This window comes from Camelus bactrianus, chromosome 34 (genome assembly GCF_048773025.1).
Source record: "Camelus bactrianus isolate YW-2024 breed Bactrian camel chromosome 34, ASM4877302v1, whole genome shotgun sequence".
In the NCBI taxonomy this organism is placed as follows: Eukaryota; Metazoa; Chordata; class Mammalia; order Artiodactyla; family Camelidae; genus Camelus; species Camelus bactrianus.
Window position 1 is genome coordinate 18,233,046 of NC_133572.1, and position 18,565 is coordinate 18,251,610.

Here is an 18,565-nt window from a genome sequence, read left to right on the forward strand (position 1 = left end):
CCACCAGCCGTTCTACGTGTTGATCTCAGTGCCATAATCATGATCCAGTTATCTTTCCTTGTAGCATCAGCGGCTGCTTGACATGCTTGATACAGAGAAGGAACTCTTAAAAGAAAAAATAAAGGAAGCTTTGATTCAGCAATCTCAAGAACAGAAGGTAATAGTTTAAGTTTGATCAGAGTGTGGAAAGAATGTTTTGTTACGTCAAATAATACATTTAATATCTGTCTTATCATTTATAGGAAATATTGGAAAAATGTTTGGAGGAAGAAAGACAAAGAAATAAAGAGGCATTAGTATCTGCTGCAAAGGTATTTCTATCTGAAAAGTTTATCCTGTAGTTTAATTGCAGTAGTTTTTATTAGTTCTGTTTTTGTTGTGTTTACCCCCACCTCAAAGCCTAAATTGAATGCTATTGGTCTCATGTACGAATTGCTTTTTATCATTTTTATGTCTAATTATTTGCCTGGTACAGACCCCCTGATAACAATCAGTTTCTTTGTAAATAAGTAGAACTAACAAACTGAGTTTATTAATGGTATAGTCAGTCTACTTTTAAAAATATTTCATTCCAAAAAAATCAAAAAGAATTTTTTGTCCTCTTCTACTGTTCATATTCTTGTTAAATTTACATTACACAAGATCATGATGATATTGAAATGCTTTACGTTTAGATTATTAATCATTTTTTAAAAGAATGTATGTATATATATAGAGAGAAAGAGAGACTAATATCCACTTGGTAGGTACCATACAAGTAATGAGTATGTATGTGTGTATATGTACATATATTTATGATTTTTAAAGCAACTTTGAAATAGTTCATCTGGGTAGTATATTCATAGATTTTAAATATACATATACTAATAAATACATATGTTGACCTGAAATAAATATACTATCTGATAGTTGTCCAGCAAAGGTGGGTTTACTCAGGATCAGCAGAGAATTGCATTTTGGGGTGTGCAACCATGGTGAGCCGCATACAAGTTCCCACGTGGCAAGGAGAGCACTTTCACAGAGAGAAAAGGAAGTTGGGGCTGTTACAGCAAACAAGGAGTCTCTGGCTTTTCTCAGTCTGAGTCCTAACAGGACATAAGAGGGATCTGTCCTCTTCCATTGGCCTCTGCTGTCTTCGCAGGGAATGGTAGTTCCCCCTAACTGCGTCTCCTGACACTATTTAAATTTTAATTAATTACTTATTTAATTGAAGTTTCTGTTTATTTTCCGCTTTGATCAAGATCTTTCTCTGAAATCACTGCTGATCAAGAGTCAGGTTTTCCAGTTTTAGGACTTTTTGTCCCTCAGTGACAGGAAGGACCCTTCCTGGGTGTAATGTGGACTGGAAACCTATTGCAGTGACATTCAAGTAATGAAGAAAGGTAGGAAGGAGACCTCCCAGGCACTTTTTATCTAAAGTTCATGTGTTATCAAGATTGGAGATCGTCTGAAGTGTTATGTCATCATCAAAGGTTTGGTGACACACTTTCAACAGGCCTGGTCTAGGTTTCTTGGGGAAGCTGTCTCATCAAATGTCATTGCTTTATTTCTGGGAAATCTTTACTTTCATGTCACCAGGTGATATGGAGGTTCAGTTAGGGCTTGGTTCTTCCTTTAGGTGTGTCACATGAATCCAAGAGTCTATTCCTTGGAGTTTGGCAGCACAAGGATTGGTTATCAGTACCTGATAGGGGCCTCTCCAGTGAGGCTGAAGAGAGTTCTTTCAGAACTGTCTTTTCCAGTAGACAAAATCTCCAGGTTGCAAGGTGCGATGCTTAAGGTCATCGTCTCCCAAGGGTGTACGGTGAAAAGATGCTCTGCTGAGCCATGGTTATTTTTAATGGAAGCAATTAGGCCTTTGCAATATTGGGATGTCTCTCCTTTTATCAGTTGGGAGTCAAAATTGACAGGAGCCAAGTGCATTGGGCGTCCCGTGACTATCTCAGAGGGTGAAAATGTATGAGATACCTCCCAAAGAGGTGAATCTGGGATTTAGAAGGATCAGCAGCCTTGCTTTCGGCCAAGGCATTTGGAGGGCCTCTACAGAGTCTTAACGCTATTGTTGCATTCAGCTAAAGTGGAGGATTGAGGGTGATAAGAGCAGGGAAAATGTAAAAACAACCAAGCAGCACACACTTGTTGAAGCGCCTCACCGCTAACATGGATTCCTAGGTCGCTGTGAAGTTTGAGAAGACTTCTTCAGGTAGGGCTAGTCTTTTCCAAAAGGACTTTAGCCACAGAAGAAAGCGTAACCGGTCTGCAAGGGAAGGCTTCTTTCCCTCCAGTGTGAAAACTACAAACCATGACTAAAGCATAGTTATACGCATGAAACAGACGGAGTTGTATGAAATCCATTTACAAATGTGACCTTTTTTTGTTATGATATAATGAAATGTGTCAACATCTGGAGGAGTTGCATAACTCACTGAATCAGTGTTTTCCATATAAAAAAATGTTTTAAAAATTAGATAGAGGGTTCATTCAAAGGGCAAGAGAGGATTATAATGTAAGGCAGTATAAAAAAATCCATTGGCATGGTTTGATTTTCCTTATTGCAACTTACCTTTAAGAACTAGCTCTTGTTAAGTTTTTGTATGGAGTCAAAAAGAATATCTACAGTGATCTCAGCTGGCTTTTCTCTCTATATCTTTGTGAGACTGGGTTTGTTTTTTTTAATATACTTTGATCAAAAAAATATCATTACAGACTTAATACAAAAGGTAGGTCTGAGAATCTAGGCTCTTGTATTAAGTCACATAGTAAGGAGGTTTACATTCTTCTCATTCTTTAATTTTGGAAAATATAATTATTTTTCGTAAAATACAGTATGTGTTACTATACTGTGCATTTAATGGTATGAACTCTAAATGAATTAAGGAGTAAATATTCTTATTTTCTCTTGGTTTGAATTTCTAGTATGTAAAAGCTTAACATGTGTAACCCAAGTAAGCTAAAGCTCTTACAAGGCATCTATAATTTTGAAGAATATAAAGAGATCCTAAGGCCAAACAGTTTGAAAACCGCTACTTAAAGCTAAGCCTTGGTTTCTTTGAAGTTTAGAAATGCCACAGAAATAAGTTGGTTATTTGCACAAAAACAAATAGTTGATTTTATTTTACAGCAATTACAACATCAGAAAGGAACCTATAGAATCAAAGTTTTGTGTTTTTTAGGTTAATTCAAGCCTGTCTTATTTAAGGAATATTGTGTAGTCACTTTTTCAAACATTTTTGTTTTGGTCATTATTTATTTTGAAGCTTGAGAAAGAAGCAATGACGGAAGCAGTTTTAAAAGCCATAGAAGAGGAAAGAAAACATTTGGAAAAAGCTCACGCTGAAGAAAGGGAGTTATGGAAGACTGAGCACGCGAAGGATCAAGAGAAAGTGTCTCAGGAGATTCAAAAAGCTATACAGGAGCAAAGAAAAATTAGTCAGGTTAGTAAAATTCGCTCTTTGTCAATATTTTTTTTTTTTTCTCAAAATAAAGTATTTCTGCTACTATTTTCTTTTACTTGAAATCACCTTATTGGACATAATTGTCTTACCTTTGATTTGAATATTTTAACTGAATAATTTTCAATTTATCTGCGCTTTTACTTTTTAACACCCATCACTTTACCTTTTTACTCTATTTGCAAAGAAGTCAGAATCCAAATTCATGTTCAGTCCTTGCAGCTGCATTAAGGCTCCTGTTTAATATGTTTGCTTTTTCTTTTTCACAAACACACACATACATATACAATCAAAGAAAAAAATATATGTGTATGGAAAACAGTTTAATTGATTAATTTATGTCTAATTTGTATATTTATGTACCTGTGGTTGGTAGCAGTAACAGAACCTGACAAATAACCCCTTAGTCTTGTAAGATACATACGCATCAACACATGTGGCCTGTCTACAAAATAACTTGATTACTTACCTGAACTATTAAAAACTACATTGATTTCATTTTCCATAATTGAATTTGCATGGTTCTATTTTACTTGTGTTTGGTCTTTTCTTTATATAGACAATGAGATATCTGAATAAATCAAGTAAATCTTTCTTCCAACAAGTATAAAGAGAAAAAAAAAATTATGGAAATCTTTGTTTTACAGATCAAAACATTACATATATGTCCATTGTTCATTCAACCGTGCATTATAAATGTACCTGAAATGACTAACTTTTGAGAACAAACAACCTAGAAGATTTACTTATGAGTCATTAGCTAATCTTAATGAAGCCTAGGATGCTGAGTCTTTCTAATATCCAGGATCAATGTTATATGCTTTTAAAAGATGTCACCTAAGTTTATTCTCAAGAACACACAGTTAACTCATTTATTTTAAAAATTATACAGATCTGTAATGACATCTATGGTAAGATAACTGTATAACAGTAGTGTGGTAATAGATCTTATTTTTTTTCCTTGCTTTTTTCCATTAAAGTAATGATTACTTTCTAATTCTTTCTGTAACCTACGTTAGTATCAACAAATATATATATATATTGTATGTGTGTTTAATTGTCTCTCAGTTCATTTGGTTGGAATTCCATGCCAGTAAGGTCATTTGGGAGAGTTTACTTAAAACTTTTTTTGTGACCACAGACCATTCCTTTAAGCTAACACAGATGTGGGTTATTAGTCACCATGAAATTGGGAAAGAGGGCAGGAATAAATCAGCACATACTCATCACCCAAACAACAACAACAAAAATGTATCTTAAAGAGCATCCTCTCTGTCAGTTTGTCAGGAGCATTCTTGTCCACACGAAATACTATAGTATATAATATACTTTGATATTTGTTGTCTGTTGGCTCGGAGTACTGTGACGATAACCCAGTCTTGTTGTGAATAAATACTTTGTGTTTATTTTCTTTAAAAGTGGTTGTATATTTTTCTAGAGAGAGAAGTGTGTATGTGTTTAATTGCCTTGTAGCTGACAGTTGAATAGAGAAGATCTGTAGGAGAGAGAACAGTGTTGCCAAGTAACGCTCAGATTTTCAAATGTGAGTTGGTGCTATCAGATGTATGCCAGGTCCTCCTTAAAGAGCTCACTGCTTTTATTCTTACATGGTTGTAGTAAAACCTAAAATCAAACAGCTGTCGTTCTACCAGCCCCTTAAAACTTCTTAGTTCTATTCTAGAAAATTGAGAAATTACTTTTCTTTGGAGCCAGATAAAGCTTATATATCTTTCATATCTTTTATTTATTTAAGCCAGCAGGATAAGCAAATAAATTGCCATGGTCAAACTTAGTCTTTGGTGTTTTACATTAATAATTGAAAGGACTTCCCATTATATTCCCAGGATTATACTTATTTCTGGGGGTACAGTAGTGAAAAAAAAAATTTTCCCTGCCTTCTTGTGAAGAAAACTGACAGGGAGCTATTAAAGGTATAAGAATGTGAAGTAGTGATCAGTGTCACAAAGGAAAATGAAGCTGTGTAAGAGGCTAGAGAGGGAGGGAACCAATGTATAAATCAGGCAGTCAGGTAAGGACTCTCTAAGGAGGTAGCATCTGAGCTGAGGCCTGCTTTGAAGTGAGGCATTTACTTTGTGAGTGGCTGGGGAAAGAGTGCTTTAGGCATGAGAAATAGCAAGCGCAAAGGCCCTGAGGCAGAAAGATGCTTGGTATAACTAAAACTGTGTGGCACCGTTATGGATATAGACAGACACGCAGACCAGTGGAATAGGATAGAATACAAAGGCACAGATTTTCCTGTAATTTACTAATCTATAAAGATGAAGTTACAAATTAGATAGGATAAGTTACCTTAGCATTTCAGGGTTTTTAATCTGAGTTCAATGGAAGGGGGCCCTAGACAGTCTGTGAATTTACTGAAGTTATGCAAAATTTGTGTACATGTGCAGATTTTTCTGCAGAGATAGTCTAGACCTTTTATTAGATTTTCAAAAGTATCTTACTGATTAACCCAGAATAGATTAAAAATACAGTCATCCCTCAGTATCTGTGGGGGATTGATTCTCAGACCCACTGTTAATTCCAAAATCTGCCAACTCTCAAGTCCTAAAGTCGGCCCTCCATATGGCAGTTCTGCATCTGCGAGTTCAACCAACCGTGGATCATGTAGTACTGTATGTATTTATTGAAAAAAAAAATGTTTAAGTAGACCCATGCCTGTGTTATTCAGGGGTCAATTGTAATTGCTATTGGCTGCCCATTTCCTTCTGGACTTTGTATACCAAATGAATTTCAGATAGATTAAGTCTATACATTTAATATATTATAAAGTATCAAATATTGATACTCTTTGAAAGGGAGGGTCCAGGCAGAACTTGTGGAATGGCAAGACTAAGGACCTTTGCAAATTAGCTTCTCCAGAAAGGCAATGAGAAAACTAGCAAAAATGGACAAAATCAGTTTTTTTTTTTTTAGAACTCTGGAAATTAACCAGTAGCTTCAACAACCCAAGAAGTATTTATTCAAGAAAAATAGTTAAATCTCTGTCTATAAGTACAGCAAGCTTTGTAGAGTTTTATCTTGCCTAATTCCCATCCCCTACTGCCCAACTCCATGGTAGCTTTAAAAACTAGTACAGCATCACAATCACGGCAGCTGTGAACATCAGCAATGGAGAAGGCACTGAACGAGCAGACCAGGTTCAGAGCTCCAGAAAAACTGTCCCCAGAGAATTGTTACTGTTTGGCCTGACTGGCAGTTCCCTAGAAAGTTTGCATTCACAAGGCTTGTTGATGTTCGACCTGACTCAGTGTTTGCTCAGCAGGAAAAGCTCTATACCCACAATGTTTGTCAGAAACAATAAGTGGCAACTGTTTAACTTTTCAGCTGCCTGGGACAAAAATACCACTTGGGGCAAACAAGAGGCCAGCCAAAAAACTTAAAATTGAGAATTCTGGGAAATGTGGTTGCCATAGATAACTTTGAAAAGCTCTTTCTCTTAAAAATGTTCTTGGAATACTTGAAGGTCACACACATACATAAGGTATATGTGCCCAGGAAAGACCTAAGAAGGTCCTAATCTCTTACCACTGGCTGACTGATTCTATGCAAGCAGAAAGTGGAGGCTGAGGTAGAGTTGTAAACTGTGTGTTGAGGGTGTGCCCCAACAGATAGAGGTTGACAAATAATGAAAAACTTATGAGTTCAAGTTACTTAAGAAATAACTAATTTGTCTAATCGTAAGCTGACCACTGAGCTAACCTAGCAGAGACTTAAATGGCTACATACGACAAAGAATATAGACTTGGCAGAATTAGTACAGAAAAGTTGTAGAATGAAAGTTCCTGAAGAAACAAATAGCAGCAACAGTTATTCCTGGGGGATGAAGGAAAGCTAATTTCCGGAGTTGCTGTGTTACATTATTTCAGATGTCTAGTTTTTATCGACAACACACAATTATGAGATATGCAGAGAAACAGTAAGGCATGCTTATAAACAGGAAAAATAGTCAGTAGAAACTACAATGATGTTGGACTTAATAGACAAAGATTTTAATCTGCTATCATAAATAGTGCAAAGAACGAAAGGGGACCATTTCTCAAAATTTATAAGCCCTCATCATATATATTACAGGTATGTGTGCTCTTCAAAAACTAACACTAGAATTTTTTGAAAAACTGCTCTATTAAATTTTCAAAGTGCACCCTCTTTGCTATAAAAACAAGGTTGCATGTACATGAGTGAATATTTCTCTTCCTACTGTACAGTGAAAATGTAATATATGTGTGTACAAATATATATATATTATATATAGTTTACATTTTGTGTATGTTGTACATTTTCACTGTATTCTCTAAGTGTCTTAGTATCACTTCTTTATTTTCCATTTATTTTTCTTTGTTATGTATATGGATGATTTCTTCTATTGTATCTTCTAATTCACTAATTCTCTAATTTGCTTTTAAAAACCCATCTATTACATTCTGAGTTACACCTCTTTTATTTTTTATTTTTCTAGAATATTTATTCATTTATTTATGTCATTCAGATGTGTCATTTTGTTTATTTCTGCTTAATCTCAGAATCAGGAAATAGCCTCAAGACAAATCAAATTTGAGTGGCTGGGCTAACGTGTCTGTCTTCTTCCAGATCATGAAACACTATTTTTAGTATCTAATAAGATTTTTGATGCTTGTAAAGTATTTTGGTTATTTTCTTTTATTTGGATCGGCTTCTTTAGTTTTCTAAAGCAAGAGTCTTGGTGCTAATTACATGTACACCAGTATTAGGAGCCCCATTGTTAACATATTATGAGGCAGAATTTGGAATCCCTTATTTATCATAACACTAAGGAGAAGGAGATACAAAGTGAAATGGAAAGATGGTGTTTTGAATTACTTGTTAGTTTAAGACTTTAATGGCAGTATTTCTTGGTGAAAAGCGCACATGGCTCGGGCTTCAACTTTGGAAAGGCAGTGCTAAGTTACGGACTTGCTTGAATGTGTCTAAAGGAAATTGCTGTATGTGGCCATAGTCTTGAAAACCCTTTCTCATAGCTAGCTTTTTTTAGGTTTTGTTCTCATTCTTGGATCCGTGAGAGCTGGAACTTAGTGTGCCTTTCACATACCAAATTCTTTTGGGATCAGTACTGCTGGTAGAGCCTTATCTGACTCCACGCAGATTGGTCAGCGTAACGTAGCCAAAAGTCCATGCCCACCAGACCTGACGTCTTTCACCACTAATACAGTCTGCCCGTCTCCTCCTCCCTTCAACATGCCCCAGCTTTCCTGCTTGTGACCTAATATGCCTAAAATATGGTCAAGGCATCTGGTCACGTCAGTATGTAAAGGTTAGTCAAGCTTGTTCTTACTTCATTCCTTTACTGAAGGCTTTTGCTAATAATATTCAAAAGAAAAAAAGAACTGATCCTGAAGCACAAAATTGTATTAATCTGTCATCTTTAAGAGATTCTTCTTCCTCACACTTGGAGAAAATGATCCTAAATCTTAGTGTCAATAATTTTCTACCTGATATAATCTCCATATGGGTTTTCAGGAAAAAAAAAATAAGAGATAAATAGGTGAGAAGTTAGGTAGGTAGACTAACTGTCATGAAAGAGTGTGCTTGTTACAGAATAAATCACAATGTGTATAATCTTGGATTTGGTCTGTGTAACAGTGTTTTCTAGAGGGACACATTTGATAGGAAAACTTCTGGAAAGGATTCACCTTTCTAGATGTATTGAGAGCATCCAGATTCATGGAAAGAGGTCAAAATATCAACATTAATAGGTATTTGGAAGAATCTGATTCCTGCCTGCATCACTTTGAGAGGTTCAAGACTTTAGTGGAGGAAGTAACTGCAGATGTGGGGGAAAACAAGAGAACTAAAATTAGAAGTGGAGCCTAAAGATGTGACTCTATTGCTGCAGTCTTATGGTAAACCTTAGGTGAGTAGGGACTTTTCTTCTCATGGATGAGCAAAGAAAGTGGTTTCTTGAGATGGAATCAAGTCCTGGTGAAGATACTGTGAAGATTGTTGAAATGACAACAAAGGAGTTAGAATATTCACAGAAATTGAGCTGGCTAAAACAGTGGCAGGGTTTGAGAGGACTGAGTCCAGTTTTGAAAGAAGTTCTGCTGCATGTAGAACACTGTCAAACAGCACTGTGTGCTCCAGAGATTGTTGGTGAAAAGAAGAGTCAATCAGTGCCGCAAACTTCGTTGTCTTATTTTAAGAAATTGCCACGGCCGCCCCAGCCTTCAGCAGCCACCACCCTCATCAGTCAGCAGCCATCAACACTGAGGCCAGAGCCTCCACCAGTGGAAAGATTACAGCTCTCTGAAAACTCAGATAATGGTTAACATTTTTTAGCAGTAAAGTATTTTAAATTAAGGCATGTACATTTTTAGACAGCTTAATAGATTATAGCATAGTGTAATCATAACTTTTATGTGCCTTGGGAAACCAAAAAATGTCTGTGACTCGCTTTATTGCAATATTTGCTTTATGCCGTGGTCTGGAACCAAAGCCACAATACCCCCAAGGTATGCCTGTATGTGAAATTCTGGAGAAGGCAAAGCTACTTTGAGAGGAAAGAAATCAGCAGTTGACGGGGAGGAGATGGGGGCACTTTTTGAAGGTAATAGAAATGTTTTAATCATAATTGTGGTGGTAATTGCATTTGACGGAATATATCAAAGGATGTATTTTACATCGATGAATGTTACTATATGCAAATAATATTTTCATAAAGCTGACTTTCTAAAACAAATGACTATAAGAATAAATTATTGGATAGATAGTGACTTCAGAGGGTGACTTCATTTACTATGGTGAGTAAGGATTAAGTTTTATGGGGATAAAAATTCCATTTGGTGCATACTAAATTTGAGGTGCCGATTCATAACCCTAGAGGAAATGTTGAGTAGGCAGTTAGAAACATGGCTCTGGGGTTCAGGTGACTTGTCAGGGCTGGAGACCAAAGTTTGGGATTGACAAGCATATAGATGATATTTAAAACTGAATAAATAAAAAGAAAATTGTTCTGGACAACACTCTGCATGACTTTCTTTTATGGAATGTGGCCATTTTCTAACTAGAAGAAAACGATGTCTACTTCAGATTAGCTTGTACTAGTGGAGACGGCCTCACACTTCTGATTGTTGCGTTTCAGATGAAATTGGGAAGGAATTAAAGTTACTGATGCTTTCTGCATCGCAATCCTGTATCACCCAGGGCTGAGGGGCCAGCGCCTCGTCTTTCTGGGATGCTCAGAGCCACCAGCATGACAGCGGGTCCTGCCGGCTCCTGTCTGGTCTCAGGGCCCAACACTCATTCTGTCCGCCAGTTCCTTGGCAGCTGGTTGGGGTCCGTCCACGGAGCCTGAAGACCTCCTGTCCAGGGAACAGACTGCTCGAGCACTGCCTGGACGGCCGACTTTCTAAAGCCTGGAAGCTGTTTTATTAATTCTAAAATGTAGATCACTTCACAGCACTCAAATGTTTCTTTAATTAACAGAATTCTCAGAATAGGGCTTGTAATTAGCAGTACTTAACATCTGTGATCACTAAGTCACACTAGAGATGAGGGGAGGACAGCTTGTGGCAAAGAAAGCACAATCAGTGTAAACTTAACTACAGTTACTCCTGAGAAATGCAAGGGACAAGTCAGCTTCTGCTCCCAGTTGACTTCAAGCTTTTCTCTGCATTCGTACTGACTTTAACTGAGGTGAGAAACATTAAACTGACGGAAAACACTGCCTAATGATTGTGGCACATATTTCTACAGCCTCATTTGAGAGATGATTTTGTTTGGCCTTGGGCGTAAATTAAGACCAAGTCATAGTGGTGATTTTAGGCCTGTACTGTTTTTTCTGATTTATTAAGGAGAAACTTTATGACTCTGGCTTATTTGATTTTCATATTAAATTAATTTTGTGTCCCTTAAAAATCTTTGTTAAAGAAAGCAAATTTGTTACTGACACCGAGGGAGCAAAGAGAAGAGCATCATTAATTTTGCTGGCCTAGCAGAGTCCTGTAAAAAGACTCCAGTGCGTACAGACACTTAAGCTATGTCTGACGTTGGAAGCGCCTCATAACAGTTTATAACCACAGCCGCTGTAATTTGGGGTTATGTTTTCCCCCAAAGCCACAGACATTACAATCAGTGGTTAAATTTTCTTTAAAAAATTTAGCATTGCCACCTGACTCTTCTTTTAAAAAAGGAAATAACATTTCTATTTTAGCTTAGCAGGCCAGATAGTTTTACAGCGCTGAAGTAATTTTTCTGTCTTGACGTACTTCGTTTTGATTCATTAGTTTGTCTTAACATTTTTTATTTCCAGAGTTTTGGTACTAACCTAGTTAAGTATGGGTAAAATCTTAGATTTTAATTGTTTTTAATTTTAATTTAATCTGGGGACAAGTGAACAACACCACATCAACTTACCTTCTCATCTGTCAAGATTTTTCCTTCTATTACATTCCCTATTTCATTCAGTGATGTAACCATCTACCAAGTTACCCAGTCCAGAGGGTGAATTCCTTCTAGACTCGTTCTCTTTCATCCCCGTTTTCATACTTTTTAATCATTAAAGCTTTCCCATTTTACCTGTTAAATAATCCTTAAGCATATGTACTTCCTTCCTACCTGCTATCATTGACTTAATTAGGGTCCTCATTGCTTACGTTGACCTCTTACATAGACGTCTTCGCTTCCAGTTTTGTCTCCTTTCAATTTGGAATAAATGTCATTCTCCCACTTTAACTTCTTCAGTGCCTCCCCATAGCTTCTGGGGTTATATTAAGGCTACTTGGTATGACCCATAAACCTTTCAGAGCATGAAATATAAATCTTTCAGTGACCTGGTCTCTGCATCTCCGGCTCATCCTCTCCGACTCTACTTCACATTTCGTGCTTTTAGTACCAAACTGCTCGTGCACGCACCACGCTATTTATGGTGTTGAGCCTCCAGTCCTACTGTGCCTTCAGCCCAGAGTGCTGCTGTTTTCCTAACTTTCAAAACCCTCTCTTTCTTAATAATTTAGCTTTTTTTTAAATTCAGAAAACTTATTTTTCTACTTCTCAGATGAAGTCTAGTGTTCTTTCTTCTTCATTGGCATTTAGTATAATTCTACCACTGCCCAGCTGTATTATATTAAAATACCTTCTCCACTAGATTACAAGCACTTTGAAAATAGAAACCAAGTCTTTAACAAGCCACAGGAGATTATTAAAGTGATGCCGGGCCATCACTGTTTTAAGGAGACACATTAATTTTTTTTAAACGGACTTGATCTCCAGCAACACAATTCAGCTCTCTTAAAAGTTTTGGTTGGTTTTATATGAAACATATTACCAAAAGCAGCATCACCAAAATTAGTGCTTTGGGCATTTCATGATCCCTTTGTAAAAAGTGTTCATTAGATTGTCCATTGGGTGCCAAACTTAGACGATTCTTACCATTATTGTTATTCAGTGAAATACTTAGAAAGTAATCTGGGAGAAACAAGGACAATTAAATTCAGCTTCAGAAAAGTGTTTACTTTCGAACATTACAAGATTTGTTGTAAGGTAATGAGTGGCTGCATGAGTACAGGTAGACTTTTTAGGAGAGACAATATATTATACACTGATATCTGTGTCACAAGTTTCGGTATCAGCTGTTTTCCAACAGTACTGCAGACTTTTAATGAATCCTTTGTGCAGTGGTATCCTTATTCCCATCTACAATGAAGTATCATGTGACAGGAGAAAAAAAATGTTGAATGTGTAACAAATGTATTGGAATCTATAGCATTTAAAGACTAAATAATATTTTATAGAACTGGTTTAAAGGGACAAAATCTTTAATTTGTACATCTCTTCTGTGAGTCAGGAATAAGACAAAAGACTATGAAAAAAAAAGTATAAATGTTTAAAAGAACCAGAGATAACTTACAGAAGTGAGATAGATAATATTAGAATGTAAAGCTTAATGAATGGACTCTCTTACTGTACTCATTACAACATAGCTTATATAGGACTAGCCTTACACCAAAAGTAACCATAAATGTGCTACAAAATATATAAAATAATTTACTGAAGGCCTTGTCATTGTAGAGCAACTAATGCAGATGGGTTTGGAGGAGCTACAAGTCTTGAGAAAATGGAAACACTCAAGGTGAACTTTACATTCAGACTTTAAAAGCATTTTCTTTTTTGCAGCATGCAGAATTAGGGCTCGAGCAGAAAACGTATGTCTTACAGGGCTGATGAGGCAGAAGGCAAAGTTCAGGCCTGCCAAGGGGCATATTTTCAGAACAAACTCTCAGAATAACAAAAATCAGTTTTCAGATTACCCCCAAGTCACTGGCCAAATTCTCAATTGCATATGCAGAGAGCAAGACTCTTAAAATCCAATAGCAAAAAAGAAGAGCTGAGAGGCTAAAAAGCCAACCAGATTCTTTCAGGAACTTAAGTCCTGTGAAGGTAGAAGAGCTTTAATAAGTCAAAGGCTTTCATCTGAGAAAAGCTGAAAGGCCTTCCTCCTTAGACTAAAGGCCACAACCTAGGAATAAGGGCAGTTTACAAAAGAACATGTAAAAGGCTCCAGTAAGCACATGGAAAAGGGCTCAATATCACTATTCATCCAGGAAATGTGAATTAAAATCACAGTAAGTTACCAGTATACCCCTGCCCTGGGTATGGATATGATTAAAGAGACTTGACAGTACCTACTGTTGACAATGATGTGGACCAACTGGACCTCTCATACATTCTTGCTGGTTTATATTTGTCTACTCACTTTTTAGAAGTGTGTGGCAGTTTTTACTAAGTAGCTCAACACATATATACCCTGATACTCACTATTTCCATATTATGTATACACCCAACAGAAATTAGTGCTCATCCCACTAAAAGATGTTTAAAGGATTGATAGATCTTGCTTTCTTCATAATAATCCCAAATGGAAACTTTCCAAATTATCTGTTATTGGTAAAATGGATGAATATTATTTTCAACATTACACCAAAAAAAAAAAAAAAAAAAAGACTAATGATGCACTCCAGAGTATGGATGAATCTCAAAAATATTATGTTGAACAAAAGTTGGTCACAAAAATATAAATACTACATGATTCATATTTTATGACCTTTAGGAACAGGAAAAAATAATCTGTGGTGATAGAAATCACAATAGTGATTGTCTATGATGGGGAGAAGCATGCGAGAACTTTCTGTAGCATGTAAATGTTCTTTTTCTTCATCTGGGTATTGAGTAAATGGGTTTATTCACATGTAAAAACCCACTGGTTAATGTTTGTGCATTTCACTGTGTGTGACATTTAAAAAGCTAAGTACAAAGGAAAAAATAATGCAGTCCTTATTAAAGTAGGCATTTACTTAAAAAGTTGTGAGAAGCATCTAAAGTATTACTTCAGAGGAAAATCATAGCATCATATACTTAAATTAGAAAATAGAAAAGGCTGGAAAATAATGGACTAACAGTTTATTAAGGAAGATAGATAAGAAAGAATAGAATAATCCAAAGAAAATAGAAGTAAAGAAAAAAGATGATAACAGAAATTCATGACACAGATGGAAAAGCTTAAAAATACTGAATTGTCACTTAAGACAGAAAAGTCACAAGTCTTTGACAAGATTAATGAAGAAAGAGGGATGTTATAATGAACATTATCAAAGCAATGAATAAATTGATCTAATGTAGATGCTATACAAATTTTAAATATGATACAGCAATATAATGAATACCAATCAATTGTAAAGACAAAAATCAATTGTAAAGACAGAACTGACACATGAAGAATTAGAAATGCTAAATAGTTCTGTAGCTGTAGAAGAAACTGTATCTGTAGTTTAAAAATACTCACTTATCTCTTAAAAAACAAATGTAAATATTCCCCCCCTCCAGAAGATGGAGTACAATTTCCCTCCTCTTCAGTGGCTCAACTTAGTTGTTCATATCTAATTAATGGATTATAGAAAGGGAAAAAAGGTTAACTTTAGTTACCAGTTTAACCAAATGATCAAAGTTAAATATTGCCAGTGATAAATAATGTTTAATGCCATGTGCCCCCTGATATGACACAGAAGCATGCTTCACCTGTATGGTATTCTTCCCCAAAATTGATAACCCCAGTCTAGTCATAAGAAAATAAGATGAATCCAAATTTCTTCAAAATACCTGAAAAGTACTCTTTAACAGTGTCAAAGTAATAATAAGGAAAGACTGAGAAACTATCACAGATTGGAGGAGACTAATGACCTGTGATATCTGAATGTCACATTTTACCCTGGTTTAATCCAAAACAGAAGAATGGCATTATTGGAAAAACTGATGAAATATAAATAAAATCTGTGATCTATTTAATATTTTATATGATATTAGTTTCTTAGCTTGATAAATGTGCCATAATTATGTAAGATGTTAATACTAGAAGCTGGATTATGGGCATATGTGGACCCTTTGCAAGTTTTCAAGTAAATCTAAAATTATTTCAAAATAAAATGTTTAATGTATTTTTTTCTAACATGTATCTAGTTAAAAAGAGCATTTTAATCTTCTCCCTTCTAAAACCCCACTGAAACAGAAACTCTGAAATGGAACCCTAAATTAGGAATGGAGATGACTGAGAAGACCAGTGTACACTGTAGAAGTTCTAAAAGGCTTACTAGTTACAACTAGTAAGATGTCTCTTTAGAAGGAAAATGAAGATGAAGCTTCAAATAGAAGAATGTTTGAAAGTCTGTTTACTAAACAGTTAGATCCCCACTCATCCTCTGCCAGTCCTGACAGAAAACTGGGGTTAGTTCTCTGGGAACAAAGAAAATGGAGGTTCTCTGGACCAGGGACCACCAAGCACAGTTGAGGGTATAGATTCTATAATGAAATGGGGTTGAGAGGACGCAAGGTGAAAAGTTTTATGCTGCTTATTAAGAACCTGGGCCATTTTTCCCATCACAGCTCTCAGAATGCTTGCAACCAGACAGGAAATTGGAAGATTCTTTTCTGAGGAATCTCGACAGCCCAAGATAAAAAACCTAAATATATTGGTATCAGAAATTACCCCAGAGAAACAACCCAGCCAAATTTCTCTGCTATTAAGGTCATAGTCCATAAACCACAACTGCAGGCACAGAGGTGTTACTCAGAATTTTACTGCTCTGGTCTTTAAACATGAGCAGATAGTCAAGTCTGAGCAGATAGCTTCTCATGAAAAGCAGGGAATAAAAACAGATTCTATGGAGATATGAAAAGTTAAAAAATAACCCTGTCATCAATTTCCTCAGAGGTAAGAGAAGATGTTGCATCTATGAAACAGGAATAGGATGTTTTTTAAAAGTCAAACAAAAAGATTAAAAATTAAAAATATAGTAGAAAGTTAAAAACAGCAATAACAGGAGTCAGAAGACAAAGTGGCAGAAGTCTTCCAGAGAAAAGCCTATAAAAATACAAAGAAGTGGCAAATAGGAATGAAAAGACCAGAAAATTAGGCAGTGAGTTCAGGAGGTTTATTAGCTAAATCATTGGATTTTGAGAAATAAAAAACAGAAAATAGAATGCAGGAAATAATACTGTAGTAGTAAAAGTAGTAATAGTAGTAGAAGTAGTAGTAGTAATAGAAGTAGAAGTAGTAGTAGTAGTGGAAGTAGTAGTAGTAGTGGTGGTGGTAGAAGCAGTAGTAGTAGTGGTAGTGGTGGTAGAGGTAGTGGTAGTAGAAGTAGAAGCAGTAGTAGTAGAACTACTAGTAGAAGTAGTAGTAGTAGAACTGCTAGTAGAAGTAGTGGCGGTGGTAGAGGTAGTGGTAGAAGTAGTAGTAGAACTGCTAGTAGAAGTAGTAGTAGTAGAACTACAACTAGTAGTAGTGGTAGTGGTGGTAGTATAACTAGTAGTAGTAGAAGTAATAGTAATGGTGGTGGTGGTAGAGGTAGTATAGTAGTAGAAGCAGTAGTAGTAGAACTACTAGTAGTAGAAGTAGTGGTGGTAGAGGTAGTGGTAGTAGTAGTAGTTGTAGTAGTAGTAATAGTATAACTAGTAATAGAAGTAGTAGTAGTAGCAGTAGAGGAGGTGGTGGTGGTAGTAGTAGAAGTAGTAGTAGTAGTAGAACTGCTAGTAGTAGTAAAAGTAGTAGTGGTGGTGGTAGAGGTAGTGGTAGAAGTAGAAGTAGTAGTATAACTAGTAGGAGTAGAAGTAGTAGTAGAACTACAACTAGTAGTAGTGGTGGTGGTAGTAGTATAACTAGTAGTAGTAGAAGTAGTAGTAATGGTGGTGGTAGAGGTAGTATTAGTAGTAGAAGCAGTAGTAGTAGAACTACTAGTAGTAGAAGTAGTGGTGGTAGAGGTAGTGGTAGTAGTTGTAGTAGTAGTAATAGTATAACTAGTAATAGAAGTAGAAGTAGTAGTAGTAGCAGTAGAGGAGGTGGTGGTGGTGGTACAGGTACCGGTAGTAGAAGTAGTAGTAGTAGGGGTGGTGGTGGTGGTGGTGGTGGTAGTTGTAGTAGAAGAAAAAAATCTTCCAGAGTATGTGAGTTTCTAGTTAGGCCTATACCTAAGTCCGTCATGAATTTTTTAGAAACGGGTAAAGAAAATGCATAAAAGTTCTCACAGACGGAGAAAATTTATACAAATGATAAGAATCGGAATGTGATCAGACTTTTCAATAACCTTTAAAACTGTACAAATTTCCAACCTAGAAATCCACACTTAGCCAATCTATAAGTTAAGTGTGAGAGTAGAATAAAAACATTTTCAGACAGAGGCGATGCCAAAACTTTTACTTCCCTTGTGCCTTTTCTCAAGAACCTTCTGGAGGAGGTGCTCTCTCAAAACGAAGGAATAAACCAAGAAAGAAAAATCCAGTAGTTCCTGGAGAGCTGAAGGCACAGTTCAAGAGGGATGTAGTGAATCCCTGGAAAAGTGACTGGGGGAAATCCCAGCATAGACAGCTGTGTAACAGACCTAGAGAGCAACCAGTCCAGACTGGAGATGCGTCCAGGAGATACGTCTCCAAGAAGATAAGCACCATAGAATGTGAGGTATCTTTGAACATACTGGGAAGAATGTTTCCCACAACAACAATTGTTTTCAACAATTAGATGAGAATTTTGGAATTAATGTACATATTTGCCCAGGCCAGTATACTGTGACCAC

The 18,565-nt window shown here is 36.2% G+C and overlaps 1 protein-coding gene across 6 annotated transcripts in view; it reads left to right on the forward strand.

Moving 5' to 3' along the window:
• Nucleotides 1–18,565, forward strand: part of CCDC91 (coiled-coil domain containing 91) — a 224,978-nt gene that overhangs the window by 147,993 nt on the left and 58,420 nt on the right. For all 6 annotated transcript variants that reach the window (XM_074357765.1, XM_074357768.1, XM_074357767.1 and 3 more), the window contains 3 exons: nucleotides 65–157; nucleotides 243–311; nucleotides 3,258–3,434. In XM_074357765.1, the coding sequence (XP_074213866.1) occupies nucleotides 65–157; nucleotides 243–311; nucleotides 3,258–3,434 (339 nt within the window). The remainder of the gene's footprint in view (nucleotides 1–64; nucleotides 158–242; nucleotides 312–3,257; nucleotides 3,435–18,565) is intronic.